This window comes from Rhipicephalus sanguineus, chromosome 9, assembly GCF_013339695.2.
Source record: "Rhipicephalus sanguineus isolate Rsan-2018 chromosome 9, BIME_Rsan_1.4, whole genome shotgun sequence".
Lineage (NCBI taxonomy): Eukaryota > Metazoa > Arthropoda > Arachnida > Ixodida > Ixodidae > Rhipicephalus > Rhipicephalus sanguineus.
The window spans coordinates 47,362,147-47,377,604 of NC_051184.2; the positions used below are offsets into that span (position 1 = coordinate 47,362,147).

The 15,458-nt window shown below is 45.3% G+C and overlaps 1 protein-coding gene across 1 annotated transcript in view; it reads left to right on the plus strand.

The window, feature by feature from the left end:
* The first annotated feature begins 350 nt into the window (after nucleotides 1-350).
* Nucleotides 351-15,458, plus strand: part of LOC119405118 (BRISC and BRCA1-A complex member 1) — a 28,067-nt gene continuing 12,959 nt past the window's right edge. Inside the window, exons 1-6 of the mRNA XM_037671914.2 lie at nucleotides 351-746; nucleotides 3,642-3,700; nucleotides 5,153-5,273; nucleotides 7,090-7,171; nucleotides 11,772-11,796; nucleotides 15,211-15,334. Coding sequence (XP_037527842.1) covers nucleotides 405-746; nucleotides 3,642-3,700; nucleotides 5,153-5,273; nucleotides 7,090-7,171; nucleotides 11,772-11,796; nucleotides 15,211-15,334 — 753 coding nt within the window. The 5' untranslated portion in view covers nucleotides 351-404. The remainder of the gene's footprint in view (nucleotides 747-3,641; nucleotides 3,701-5,152; nucleotides 5,274-7,089; nucleotides 7,172-11,771; nucleotides 11,797-15,210; nucleotides 15,335-15,458) is intronic.

Below are 15,458 nucleotides of genomic sequence, written 5' to 3' on the forward strand. Positions count from 1 at the left end.
TAGCGCTCGTTGCGGCAGCAGCTCAAAACTTCAATTACTAGTGCTTGCCTTCGAGATTAAAGCAAAGTTTTTTGCTGTCTCGGAGGCATAAATCACTGATACAACTAAGCAAAACAATAGTCGTTCTTTTAATACTGGTTGTTTTGTCAACAAACGCATAAATTTCTATTACTAAAAGCGAAATAACGTTTATTTTTGAGCAAGGTATTGTTGGCTGCGAGCGTCGCTTTGCGGTGACTACACGAAACTGTGAGAAACCTCCGCTTTACTGGGGAAAAAAAAAAGAAGCTAATGATGCAGCAGGTTTGGTTGGGTTCAAGTGTGACGTCATTGTTTAAACAAAATCAACGGTGCGAGACAACGGGAACGCACCATTCGCTGCGGAGCGCGTGTCCGCCGTAAACATGGCGGCAGCCAGGGAGAGTGAATTCGACTTTGGACCCAAAAGCACGGAAGACTCGACGCTGCTGGCAGCGCGGCCGTGCGCGGGCGCCATGGAAAACGAACCCACGACCAGCCAGGTCGTCCACGTCAAGGTTCCCGCTCGCATCGACGACAGCGAGGAAGACAGCGACGCGTCGAGTCCTCGCGATCTGTGGGACGCCGTGAAGATCGACCTAGCTCAAGCGGGCTCGGACTCGGACAACGTCGTGAAGGACTCTAGGATCAGCCGGGCCCCATCAGTGGATAGGGAGAATGTGCCCGCAGAAAGGACCTTGCCGCAGATGAACTGCCCCGAGAGAATCGTAAGGATCGGTTACCTAAACTGCTTAAAACCAGCTGACTGTTTTCTGTCAATGCGTACACCCGCCCATCCACCCCTTTCGTTTGCCTCCGGTTGTTGAGAGCCCCGAAAGCCGCTCTCAGTGGAACTTCGGTGTCCTGTAACGCTTATAACTAGTTTGAGAGCTCGAGACGAGGGTAACGAAGACTACAACGACATCTTGAGACACTTCGAAAACGAAAAAAACGTTGCAATAATTGTTTGCGCACGTATGGGAACGGGATACTCGTTTAGAGCAGTAGGATTACTTTCAGGCGTGTTCGTGTAGCGATCTTCGGATGATCTCGCGAAAAAAAAAGAAAATTCATTTTCATTCAGTGATTGTTCTCAGCTGTTGACCTCTAGCTGTTATGATTCTCATACAAAATACTGAGTTGCGAATGAGGGCCACAAATGGCACCTCGGCTGTGCAATCCGCTGCTCTCTACTAAAAAATTTTTACAAGAGAAACAGAAAAACCTGGAAGGGACAAAAGTTGGCGGGTGTTCGCCGCGCACTACTCGTGTACGGCTGTCGCCTTTACCGCATTCGCCTGTGTTTGTGTCCATGGAGGTGAACGTACCAGCTACGCGGTGAGGCGTTGCTTAACGAGTTTAGATCACGCAGATCCCGTTCAGCAGCGTGCCCCGTAGCACTGAGCGCTTGCGTGTTCCCTCTGCATATAATTCGGTTTCGGTGGCGTTTATGCCGATTACCACGAGGTTCGAAGGTTCGATTTCCGGCCGCGGTTGTAAGGGCTGTTGATGCCCGGGAAGTGGGATTAAAAGTGCCCGTTAAAGACCCTCCACGGGTTAAAATTGTACGCAACACTTCTGACCCCCTGTGCAGTACTTAAACGTCATCCCTGTCTCACTCTATTTCATTAATCTCAAGGCCGATCAGCTGTTATTGAGAGGGCAGCTTCAGGAATGTGAACAAGCGGAATGATAAACACTTAAAATTATCAACTGTCCTTAAACAGGGGATGTCCCTGGTGTCAATGCTTTGACAATAAACTGCATCTACAAGAGGCTTAAAATGGGTACAGACACCTTTTTTCGAAGGCGAGCTTGCTCTGCCATACAGATCTCCTGTGTGCAGAGACGGCTCTGAGCAAGTGTGAAGCTCGGCAAATGCTGATAAGATATTTTATTTTGATATTAAAGTCAATTTTTCCATGGCGCACCTACTGACATCGACACTAGCTTGACGTCAGGCTACAGTACAAATTCTGGTGACTTCACGCAGCAGTCTGGCTAGTTGTGATGACGTTAAGGTGCCAAAACTTCCAAGATGGCCACTTGTGCGTCACCAAAACATTCAAAATGGCTGTTTGTGCATCACCAATGGAGCCACGGTGCAGAGCGGCTGTGGAAACAACACTATATATTGTGTGAGCACGTGACGAGACGTTCATACTGTGTTGTGACGGCAGGGTACAGTAGGAATCGAAACTAGCTTTTAAAACCACTCTGTAATCACTTTTTCAAGGTGCACTCGCGCTTAGCACTACCTTTTCTAGGCTATTGAGGGCTTGATGACCTTTCATTTGACACAAAAAAACGACAGCTGAAAATTTGTGTCAATGCCCCTTCAAGGCACACGAGAGCACAATCATGCGAAAGGACACGTGGCAGAGCACCACTAGCAACTGCTTTATTTGCAGAAAGATTCATACAGGGTCTGTCAAAAGCTCCCCAGGCCACTATCCCATGTATTCCTATGGCAGCGTGGCCTGGGAACTTTCGACGGGCCCCGTACATGCGTATTTTTCTCAGCGCCTACACAAAAAACATGCTGGCATTAAGGTTTTCTGCGCAGATGCCGAGAAAAATACGCACGTACGTGTTCTTCTGCAAATAAGGAAGTCGTTAGCGGTGCGCTGTTCCGTGTCCTTCCTCGTGATTGTGTTCTCTTGCGCCTTAAAGCATGTATGAACGTACATCAACTCGCCCAACAAAATGTTTGTTCTCTTACAAGAAGCACTTGTGAGCTGTCTCGTTTAATTTCGGTGCCCGACTACTGCCCATTCGCAGCTGCACATTGCGGGTGCCTTTGACTTTCGAGCAGGCACCAAGTGAAATTTAATTTGTAGTCTATATACGCAGCACTACCTGGAAAAGCGGCCCTTTTATTATGGCAGGTGAAGCATTGTCAAGACAGCAAGAGCAAGAGATGCCTATATTTAAGGGTAATGTGCATTTGCATGCACAACTGCCTACAGTACTATCGCGGTCAAAGACGCTAAAAGGCTGTGTGAGTGCCGACGTTCAAACCGAATTTGGAAAGCTAAGTGCTGCTTTAATTACTGCGGTTCGTTCAACAATGTCTTGGTATGTCGGTAGCACTGTCAGGTTTTGGAGCATCTCCGATCACGTTACAGGTCATATTGAAAGCCACCGTGTTCGTCTCTTCTGATCTATTATGCGTGCTTAATGCAATGTGGCCGTGTTGTCAATACGTCATGCACCCTCGAACGAAGACCTGCTTGCGATATGAGTCCTTTTTCTTTTTTCTCTTATAATGTGTGCCCGCAGTCTTGTAGTTCACAAAGCAAACTTTTCGAGTGCTTTGCGATGCAAAACAAGGCGGACAGAGGCATGAGGATGTTGAAATCCATACGACAGCCGCTGCCTTTCGTATTTCCCTGTTCTTGTTTCTGCCATGCTTTCGCTGAAATAATGCCTATCCACCTGTGTCTCAGAGTGCAGAAATTTCTTGATGTGGAACTTCATGAAAACACTTGAAAATCTGGGAAGTAAGGTCGTACCCTTGTGCAAATGCCAGTCCTGTTTACTCTCTGAAAACTCGTGGTTTAAATTCTGAGAGCTGATGTTCCTACATGCCAGACATATCCTTCTTATCTTTCTACCCGCAGGTTATCTGCGTCGACCTTTGTTCGGAGATGGAGGACATGCCATTCACATTCTCAGATGGGTAAATGTCCCTTGTCACTGTTTGTCAGTGCACTTTCTTTTTATGGATTAATTTGTGTAGAAACAGACATCCTATGCTGCAAATTGCACACATCCGCTGGGTGTTCTTGCAGCTAAGACATTGCACGCAATTAGGACTTGCAGTCTGTGCTGTTGTATTGAACTACGCTGTGTCAAGCTTCATTTTAAGATAGGAGTGACCCTTCGACTGGTCAGAACAGGCAGTATCGACTTGTGCATAGCAGAGAGTGCATACAAACTTTCCAGCTTGCAGTAAGGTCTTTTGTTAAAGGGCACGTGCAAGTACTAATCGACTACTACAGCTAAATTGTATGAAAGCGTGCAGATCGTCTTTCCATGCATGGCTGTCAGCGTTAACGCATCCTATCGACCACATTTTTCTTTCATTAAAGTCAAAAGGTTTCTCTAATATCCATGTGTTGCAAAATAAGTGCGTGCTCACTCATACTCACCAGTATTTTCGTAGGCTATCAGCTCAATTACGCTCACATGTGCTCACTTTCATTTTAAGTTTATACTGGTATCCACTCGTGTTCATCTATAATTGCCCACTTGACTTTGTAGTCACTTTCATTGAACACTTATCGGCTCAGGCTCATGCTTGCACTAGCTCCTGCGACACTTTATTACAAAGTGCTGTAGGAGCTAACGCAGATACTTGCTGCCGCAACTCCTTTTGTTGTTAAAGGGACACTAAAGGCAAATAACATTTTATGTCAGAGTAAAAGGTCAATGCTTGAGAACGTCTAGAACATCAATATTACACACAGCAGCTCTTTAGTAATCAGGATACTATTAAGGTGAATGCAGGACACGATTTGCACCACCAGTGGGACATTTTGGAACACAAGCCCGATAACATGGTGGGGCTTCAATACAATTAATCACAAGCACTAAGACCATCCATGCCAAAAAAAGACATTTCGTAGCATTACAAGACAAAATAAAGTTGAATCTAGGCATTTCGGTCGGATTCATGAAAAGAGAACTTGATGTTACTCATGAGAACGACGCAAGTTCTATTTTTGCCGGGCTGTGTTCTGATAAGTCCCTTGCTCCGCTGCACTGCAATGCCTTCTTTTATGCCACCGCGTCTTCTTTTATTCATCCTGCGTCTTCTTTTATTTCATCCACATGTAGCCTTGCACTAGTACAAGCATATTCAAGGATTTATAACAGGGGCAGTTTCAAATTTGAAGGCATGGGCAGATGAATATTGCAATAGGGCACGAGCAGCTTTCAGCATTGGCTTAGTTTCTTTTATTAATTGGTGTTATCACTGGCGATTGTTTCACTTACTTTGGTATATCCACACTCACTCCATTCAGATCCGACTGTGGTGTGAGGCGAGGGACACTTATGTTTTCTTTCTCTTTTGAGCTTAGCATTTTCTCTCGCTGCTGCTAACTTGCCTGTTTGCCTTTCGTTCCAGGTCAAAACACTCCCCCCTGTTCATGATCAAGCGGGTGATCGAGCTGTTTGTACATAACAAGCACAAAATAGACAAGAGACACGAATTCGCCCTCGTTGTCTTCCACGAAGTGCCTCTTTGGGTGAGTCTCGCTCTGCCGGGCCCACAATCCTGTCTTCATACTTCAAGATCAGTAGTATTAGCCCCTTCAGTCACGAATTATGATGCACTGTCTGCAAATGCGTCAAATTCGCATGGCATGATTTGAAGACGCTCACTACTACATTCCAAGAAAGAAAACGAAGGAATGTGTTGTTTTGTGTGAGATTCAGTAATTAATTTTAATTAGCGTGTAAGTAATTATCTCATTATTCTGCCATCAGTCAGCTTCAATGCTATAAAAAGAATAAACTATTAGGCCCGAAAAGCATGCACACCTTTTTTGGTTGTATTCGTTTCGAGTGGAGAAAAAGATACTCTTGACGTTGGTCCTGGAACGCGGCACATCGAACGATCGTCTAACATGGTAGTGTCTCCAGCAAAATGATCCTCTGCAGCAATACACAGGGTGATGAAGTTAAATGACAGCTAGTTGTCCACTCAGGAAGTGTGCATGAATGTGCACACTGTTTCAGGCCATTTGAAGAAACACTCGGCATGGGACGTGCCTTCGAAGTTCGCGTACACAATTGTGTACACCGTGACTGAAGGGGTTAGTGTTCTATGCATCTTCCAGCGCTATCTGGCATAATGCGCATTAGAGGCTGTAGGCACCAGTCATCTACATGACCTAAAGGTGGCCTCGTCTTTCTTAGAGAACAGAGCTGAGCGCAGTGGCTGGTCACATGTAACTGCCTTTTTACAGCGCAAACTACACAAGTGTACAAGACGGGAACTCTATGATTTTCATTAAGTGCCTGTCCTAATTAAGTTAAAACTCAATTACGGGGGTTTTGTCGTCTACCAGAATGAAAAGTGTGCTTGGCCTTCAGTGAGCACTGACTGCTATGCCTAAATAATGAACTTTGCTAAAGCTCGCCTAAATGGTTATCGAAGAAATCAAATTTGACTTGGGAAATCTTGATTGATATGTTTTCAGAAAAATAATTTCAAAAAAAGAATTTTGACTCAGAGTTTTTATTTCAAAGCATGGCCCCTAAACTCATTCCATTTACATTCCTCCCACTGACCAACATTTCCGCATGCGCTGTGTTACATCAGGATACGAGAATCCACTTCTGTGTTACCTGCTTTGAAACGGTGTTTTATCGCGCTGGACATATTGCTCACTCAGCATTCTGGTACCTGACGGCACAGCAAGGGCCTGGCTGTTAAATTGCGTCAACGATTCCTTCACTCGCGTGACTTAAATGCAGAAGAAAACCATTGGGACACATGTGAAAATACAAGATATGTATGGCAGCCGTGACACATTGCTACCCCTTGCAACGACTTCCTGTTTTTGTAGTGTAGAGAAAGTGTGGCCTTCGAGATTGGTGGCTCCTGTTACCCAAACGAGTTGTTTCTGGGGTTGTCGGTTCATTACGTCACCACTCATGTTGGTTGCTGTGCTGCGTGGTTCAACTGCAGCATTGAAAATTTCAAGTACGAATATTGTACCACACCAGATGCTCTCAAATTTTGCCAGCTTCTTGTGGGAAGTGCACAGGTTAACATCGAAACTTTGGTGTCATGGCCCATGAAGTCGTATTCAATTTTATGCTTCCAGCAATCAGTGGAATGTAGCTTCCTCTCTCAAATTTAACAAATTTGATTCTTAGTGTTTTCAGAAGTTGGCCTACGAGGGCTTGTTTACATTTTATGTGGTTTTGACAATATAAATTAGAATTTGCATAAAACTAACATTTCTTCGTATGTATGAAATGGAGCATGTGTGTTATTCATTCTACTTCATTAGCCTAGGCCTTATCGGCCGTCTCTTTCTCAACTCTTTTCAGATCAGAAACTTCACAAATGATCCAAAGGAAATCTCCAACTTCCTTGAGGACCTGAATGAGACAAGGCACTGTGAAAGCTGCGGTATCCTTTTTTCTTCGTAGTATTTTCGTCATTACGTGTGGTTTCTTTTTCAGCTGCATGCACTAACGCACTTCTTCTTGCAAAGCACTCGCGCTACCTTTGCAGTGTCTCTAGCTGTACACTGCTTCAAGCAATACAGCAGTTACGTGCCTAACACCAAGTCCACTTAAAGCATTGGGCACATGACTGCTGTATTGCCTGTGGCAGAGTTGCACATTTCAGAGCATTGAGTAATGTGTTGAGGAGGAATGCTCGCTATAAGTGCTCTTGCACATTGATTGTGGTGCGCGCTGCCGAGAAGTAAATATGACTAGCAACTGGGTTGCTGAAATAGGAGCGTACGAGCTCCTGCTGTGCATGAACAGGCTACTAACAAAGCTACTGGGCTTTTTCTGTGTTGGTGGTAGGAGGAAGGTTGGCAGTTAACCCTTTCCCTACAGATTTTTTTTGCCAAAAACGATACAGAAATACAGATATTTTTTTATTTGCCTATTTGATTCTAGGTGTCTTGAAACAACTAAAAGAACTTTTTAAAGGCGCTTTAGTCGCAAGATATGAGCAAAATATTTTTTTTAATATGCAGAGGATTGGAATCACTGCACTGCACCACAGAAAGTCCCCTAACCTCTCCTGTCAGTGCAGGAAATGTCTCTTTGAAATTAAAAAAAAAATAAAGTAAGCGAGCCCGTGAAGAAAAAAAAAAGCCTTGGCCACGCCAGTTGGGGTTTGCTTACGTCCATCAGCGTCCACTGCCGATACGTCGAGATGCGGTCATCGCTTGAATTCTATGATACACGTGTACGAGTACACATGTACGACGCTGCAATGCACCCATCACATTTACGTGAAGATTTAGAGAAAATATGCTGCTCTGTGTAGTCACTGCCAAACTCGCAGAAGAACTGAAATTCTTCTTCATTCTACAAAAAGTCGGCAAACAAGCATTTTTTTCTTCGTTTTTCCTGAACAGAGCTGTTGCCGGCAAGATCACGCGCAGGGGAGCTATTCTGTATGTGTCCATGTAATGGACCTGTCTGTTTTGGCAGAACGCATGCAGAGACTCGAGAAAGCGACGAGCCACGACGTCACCATGCTCTTGACCACGTAATCACACCGAACTCACACAGCACTCACCCAGCGTACGAAGAAAGAAAGTGGACTAAATGTACAGTAACAGAACACGTAAACAAACTTGATGAGTTTGTGCTTGCACTTGAGCATGTCCCGGATGCTTGAGAAGGATGCAGGGAATGCGTACCGGACCTTTGTAGGTGCGTTAGGCGGGCAACTGCATTAAACCTAATTCAAGGGCTGGTGCGATCACAAAATCAGAGTTGATGCACAACCTCCAAGATTTGCGTGACCAATAGTGGAACCCTGGAGCCTGCGTTCGGTGCGTTGAAGCACATTGTGTCCCTCTCATTTGCGTCGAGAGTTGTGACAGCTCCGTAACGTCAAAATGACGTTGTGGAAGATGAACCGGAAACAAGAGGGCGCACTGCTTGCCGAGCTCTAGCCAATCAGCGGCGGCCGAAATGGACGCATCGAGAACAGCTCCTAAGGACGCCATTTTCAAATTCCGGTTACCAGAATCCAGCCCTTTCTCGACCAAAAGGCATGCTTTGAGCGCATTTCTAAAATTTTTACTGTGCCATCTGTTTAAGCCAAAAAGAACCCTGCGAAATGAATTAGGGTAGCAAAACTGCAGCGCCCCAAAACTTCTTTTTCAGCGTGGACATGCCCAGCTTGTCTTCGGGTTAAAGGGGTCCTGACACAAAAAATTTCAGGAGTGTCTTTTTTTTTTTTTGTCAAATTAAAGACAAAGTCCTCAAGAGACTAGAAAATGTACTAGTACGCGTGAGTGCACTCTGAAAAATTAATTACATGTTTTTAATTGCTAATTTCGGTTCCTATTGTACCGTGACGTCGCGACACAGTATGAGCTTCTCATCACATACTCGCACAAGATATCGTGATGATTCCACGGCCGCTCAGCTGCGTGGCTCCATTGGCGATGCACAAGCGGCCATGTTTAATGTCTTTGCTGATGCGCAAGCAGCCAAATTGTATGTTTTGGTGCCAGACATCATCACAGCCAGCCATACTTGTGTGTGAAGTCACCGGAACTGACACTGTATCCTGACGTCACGCTAGTGTTGATGTCAGTAGGTGCGCCATGTGAAAATTGAGTTCAGTATCGAAGTAAAATACCTTATCATCATTTACTGCGCTTCACACCTGCTCAGAGTGGTCTCTGTATACAGGAGATTTGTATGACGAAGTAAACTCAGCTTCCAAAATTGCTGCAAGTACCCCTTTACCCGCGAGAGCCTTCTGTCTGTCACGTATATACGTTACGGTGACCTTTCTATCTTACCTGTCGTCATAGCAACGTCTAAGGTGTTGCAATGTTATGCACAAGGGTGCGGGTTCTACTCCCAGCCACCGCGGCTGCATTTCAGTGGCGGTCAAATGGAGGAAACATCTATGTAACTAGATTTAGGTGCATGTTAAAAAGCCCGGATAACCGAAATTCATTCCCAAGCCCCCATTACGGCACGTCTCAACCATTCCGTGACTTTAGCACATAAAACCTCAAAATTTAATTTAATCCTTCCATCCTGCATTCACGTGCTAGTTAGACATTACTGTTTCCCGCTCCCATCTAACGAACTACTATAATGTGTCAGCAATGAGAACAGCACAACAATCCTATTATCATTGCACCGTCAATTACAGTACTAAATTCATTGCTTTTAATCACTGGTCGCATATGGTGATGCCTTTCTATCGCCGCTGTAAATAAGATACACTCTAGTAGTTGAAATAAAGACGTACCAAAAGACAGACTGCAAGCACTTGCATCATTTCCTTGTTACAGTTTATCTGACATTGCATGGGCACTGAAATTTCATTCTTATCGCTTTTAAATGGCATTTGATCACTCCACCTCTCTTTAATATGTGTAGTATGTGTTTTCTTTTAGGGGGAGGTGGGCAAACGGTTAAAGTTGCTGCATAGGTCTAAGCGCGTCTCCTCCCTTAAAGAGAATGCAGGGCCATTTACAAATTGTCGAAGGGTCCCTGAAACAGCTTATTCCCATCACATAAGCTCCTAGGCTTCAACCAGAGTAAGTTATTCGCACTGTAATGTAATACAAGCATGTTGTATTAAGGTAGTGATGGGGGATTAAAGGCTGTCCTCCTCCCAAGCCCTGCTTTTCCTCGTCAACTTAATCGCAAAGTGGTTCGGACTAAACTCCAGCTTTTGCAATCATCTGCCGGTGCGCGAAAGCCACGCTCCACGTCTGTCTGGTTGATCTCTGTGCCACCGAGTGCCACCAACCGCTCTAATCTGCTTATGTTTTCTCTTCCGGTAACCTGATAATCTGCAAATTCTGAGAAGTAAGCTGAGAAACTAAAGCTCACGCACAACTGGCAATTCTCAATACAAGAATTGTGGTGGTGGCCACCTGACATAGGGTGTAAGGGCAGCAGACGCACATATCTTGACTTCGATCGGATACCGAGAGCTCCAGGGTCACCGAGCCAACACTCTGGAGCCACTGCCCTGCATAAACACTACTATTCGGAGCTGGACATGTTGGCAGTCACTAATATTTACAGCCGACAGCATGGCAGGGTCGATTCATGGTGCTCGAGAAAATAAACCTCGGCAAGATCACGGGTTACGCAGCTCATGTAAATAAGGAGCACATTGTAACACAAGCAGACAGTACTTATTGTCTGTTGAAGTTTACGAGTGTAGTGTTAAATGGTGATTCTCTTTCTCTTGCTGTCTCTTCAAACACAACAGATTACAGAATGCTTTGAGTATTAGGAGCAGCGTTCGTTTACAAAAATATTGGCTAAAATTGCCTGTGTTGTGACTGGGGCGACCATTCAGATGGGTTGCACGTGTGATGTCACTTATCCTTGCCATATCCCAAAGGCAGGCATTGCTGAGAACTGGGTGTGGTGGCGCCACTGCAGTCTGTAGCAGTGGACTTATTTAAAACCTCATAATAAAGTACATATCATAGTTGAATATCAAGAAGAAATGGATATGGGCCGGGCATGTAGCACGTCGGCAGGATAACCGGTGGTCATTAAGGGTAACTGACTGGATTCCAAGAGATGGCAAACACGTGAGGGGGAGACAGAAAATTAGGTGGGTAGATGAGATTAAGAAGTTTGCAGGTATTACGTGGCAGCAGAAAGCACAGGACCGGGTTCATTGGCGGAACATGGGAGAGGCCTTTGCCCTGCAGTGGGCGTAGACAGGCTGATGATGAATAAAGTACACACTTTACGCAGAGTGTTGAAATCGGTGTGTCAGTGATACGAAGGGTTTACACTACCGATCCACCAAGTTTGTGCAAAGGTGTCTGAACTGTTCCGGGGTTCCTTTAAATACGCATATCTGTCTGACCTGTCAGTGTTGTTGAAATGCCTGTGATTCAAGGGCTCCCTTCACATTGTTGTGCGTATCCGTGTTGGAGCGTTGCAGCAGCATTTACAGGTTGTAATGCTCGCGTTCTGAGTGGGTGACAAATTTCCTGTACTGCTTTATATTGAAGCCTTGACTAAGGGCCTACCAGATCTCACTGGTTTGTTTGACGCAATGTAAGTATTCAAACATTTTGATGACTGCTTATTTGAAGGAGAGCTTTCTTACTTGACTTTCTGTTTATGCCATTTTGGTGTTCCCCTTATTTGCATGTTCGTTTACTGCGTGCACTCTCTCATTCATCCTGAAAGTAGCTCTTTCTTGGTATGGTTGCGGTTACCATGTGCAAACGGTGCATTTGTCTGAAATATAGGTTTCAGGCTAACATCATTCCAAACAAACTGTGAAATTGGGTGTGTCTCAAACGATCGTTTATTGTAGGTTTAGGTTGCTTTAAGCAACTGTTCAGTTAAGTATTTTGTAACACCACATGCCACTTTCTGTGGAGTATACCAAGCAAGATTAATGTCCGCATCGCTGAGTAATTTGCTAATAAACAAAATCTGCAATGTGTTAGCACTGGAGTTTACACTTAGTAGCGATATTGAATCGGTCAAAAACAGTGGGGAGGACATTCCTGTGACGTTTGAGTAGCTTTCTCATGCAACGTAGTTCAGATGATAAACATAAGTATATTGCTGTCAGACTTCTGTTTATCATATCGAACAATTGAATAGCCGTAAGGGCTGTGGCTTCATTTCGGCTGGCTGCCATGCTTTATTTACTGAACCCTTTCGTAGGCTCGTGCAGGTCCTGTAAAGATAATAGCAATGATGAGGGGATAAACTCTTTTTCTATATTTGAAGGACTGCATTGTAGCATCTTGGAATATACTAAGTTCGAAATATAAGATAACATCATCAAGTTCCCCGTCTGTGGTTGATGTTGATGACCTCCAGCATCACGCAGACGGGAAATTGCACTTGCTGTATTCATCTAAGTAGGCCTGTTAACAACTTTATTCGTTTGGCTCTTTTCAATAAGGCCATCCAACTGCTTCAATTTTTCTTCTTCTCTATTTTACACTATGTGGTCTTTTCACGTCTTCTTAACCCTCATGAGCAGACTGTATCAAACACTGATTTGCAGAACCGGACGGCATTGTACTGTAAACCACTGCTAAGCTGAATTCTTGGATGTACCAAATAATGTGGGAACATTTGCCGACTTTTCCATAAACTCCGTATAAAATAAATCTGTTAAACATAAACTGCTTCATGGTTAGGACAAGCCTTTGTATTGACCGTCAACACTGGGCCTCCTCACCTTTTGGATCTGTGGCAGCTCGACATGTGCGATCTAGTTCAGGTCCTGATCTGCTGAGCACATCAAATGTGTGAATACAGCAGAAAAACCGGTAATCAGCGAGTTTCATGCGGGCATGTGCGGCTTCTGCAGTAACTGCAAGCATTGATCCCAGAGGCTCTGCAGCTTCGCTTGCCAGAATTGGCTATGAGCTTCAGCAGCACACGGCGCCATCGTCCGCGTCGGTGTACAGTGCTGACCGTGCTCGGCTGCTGAACCGAAAGTTGCGGGTTTGATTCCAGCCACAGCGGTCGCATTTTGATGGAGGCGATATGGTAGATGCCCGTGTACTGTGCAACATCAGCACACAATAAAGAACACCAGATGGTCCAAATTTTCAGAGCCCTCCACTACGGCGTGGCCCATGATCATATCCTGGTTTTGGCACATAAAACCCCATATAATGTTATTGTCAGATGGCATCATATTAGGTGACTGTGCTTTATCACTTGAAGCCGTCGGCATGAAAAGTCACATTTTCTGTTCCAAATGACACACTTCTGTGTTCTACTACACCATAGCAGTGCTTAGCTATGTATGTAGTATAGTAATGGTAGTCCAGCATTCAGGAACCCCCAGGAATAGAATCAGGCACCGCAAGTCCATTTTCCATGGTCCAGCATCTGTCAACTCCAACGAGCACAGGCAGCCACTGCAAATTTTTTACTGCTGCATATTGTATTCCATCACTGTAGTCCAGTGTTTGTTGTCCAGCATTTGTGGTGTCCGACTGCCTCAGACTTCTGTCGTGCATCTCCCATTGGACGTAAACTCCGTGTTTCAGCAGCATTTGTGGTCCAATATTGCCGAAAACATTTAAGGAGCTGATGCAAACATCACAAGTTCTTGACTATAACTGCAGTATTAAAGGGGTTCTGAACTACCCCTCTGGCTCGGTGAAAAAACACATTCTATGAACAGGAAACACTGCTTTGAACAGTTGGGCGAAATTTTGTAGTCGTGCGTGGCACGTAGAGTTTACAAGTGGGACGCGAAGTTGCCGCTTTCTCTATTGCCCTCTGTTCATAAAGAGGCCTCATCCTCACTCACTTCGGTAAGTAGAGCACCAGCTGTATGTTGTGAAACAGCAGATGGCTCTTATTGGCTGATAGCTGGCATAAATCAGCAGTGGCGTTTGGATCAGATGCGCTTCTTGCCAGAAGGTGTTGCCACGTGCCAGCACTGTGCTCTATAGTATTCTAGATTACACAGTAGCAACACTAGCACACACAGGAACCCTATCAGGAGAGAGCGATCGTGTTTCATGACACGTGCTCCAGCGTGCTTGGAGGGGCGAGAGAAGAAAGTGCTAAAGGGGCCCTGCAACACTTTTTCAGCGTGGTCAGAAAACACTGCCGATCGGTAGTCAAGGCTCCTGAGAACACGGGAGCCAAACATTATAGCGTAGCATGCAGCCTCGAATTTACAATTAAATCTCAAAGTCCACTAGGAATCGCTCCCTCTTCTCTCTACAGATGGTGCCATATACCCAAATTATTGCGCCACATACCAAAAGTTCGCAGCCGTTAGCTGATTTGAGCCTCGGGAGCTGAATAGTTACCACAGCCGCCGCCGCATGTCGCTGCATGCCTGCACGCGCTATCACACTGAAAGTAAGCCGCGCATTTGAAGAAAAAAAAAGAAAAGAAAGTGCTCAAGGTCATGACGCACGCTGACGAAGGGACGCATCTTTTTGCCCCTTTGTTATCCCCCTCCCTGCGTAGCTTTGAGCAAGCTCGCTGGTACGAAAAGAGAGAGAAAGCGCTTAAAGCAGGCGATGAATCCCTGTAACTCCACTCGTTCTTGACGAATTAGAAAAAGTTTTGCGGCAATCAATTCCGGAGGCACGAAACCTTAATCCTGATTAAAGTGAAGCTTGGGGCTAGTTGGTTTTGCATAACAAAATAGGAACAGCGCGATTTTTACACGGGGACGCAAAAACGACACGACACGGACTTGATTCTGAGGTCATTTCATGATTGCCGGAAAGGTGCTTCAGGACCCTTTCAGCGTAGCTGTCCCACTTTCACGTTCTAGCAACTGCATTGTCAGTTCCCATGCCTTGCGTGCCATCCAGTTCTGCTGCTAACATGCTTTAGTTGTTTTTGAGATTCACCTGGATCGCTTGTTTCGTTTTCGTTTTACTCCCGTTCTCGATGCGAGTGCACGTGAAAGGACCGCACCTAGGCAGCTGGCTCATTTCAGCCCTTCTCTGACATCCGCAGAACTGAGCACACCCACATCCCTGAAGTGGGAAGGGAGGGAGTCTTCCCGCCGCCTTTCCTGGTTCGAACAATCCTCATCTACGGCCGGTCCAACAGCGTCCCCCAGGTTCACAGCGACCTGCAGGTAAGCAAGGTCACTCGAATGTAGTGACAAAGAGAACAGCACAACCACGTGCACAATTGTCCTGTTCTCTTTGTTAGTCTTTCTTGCCTTTCACTCGGTGCAACTACATTAGACCGTCATGCCG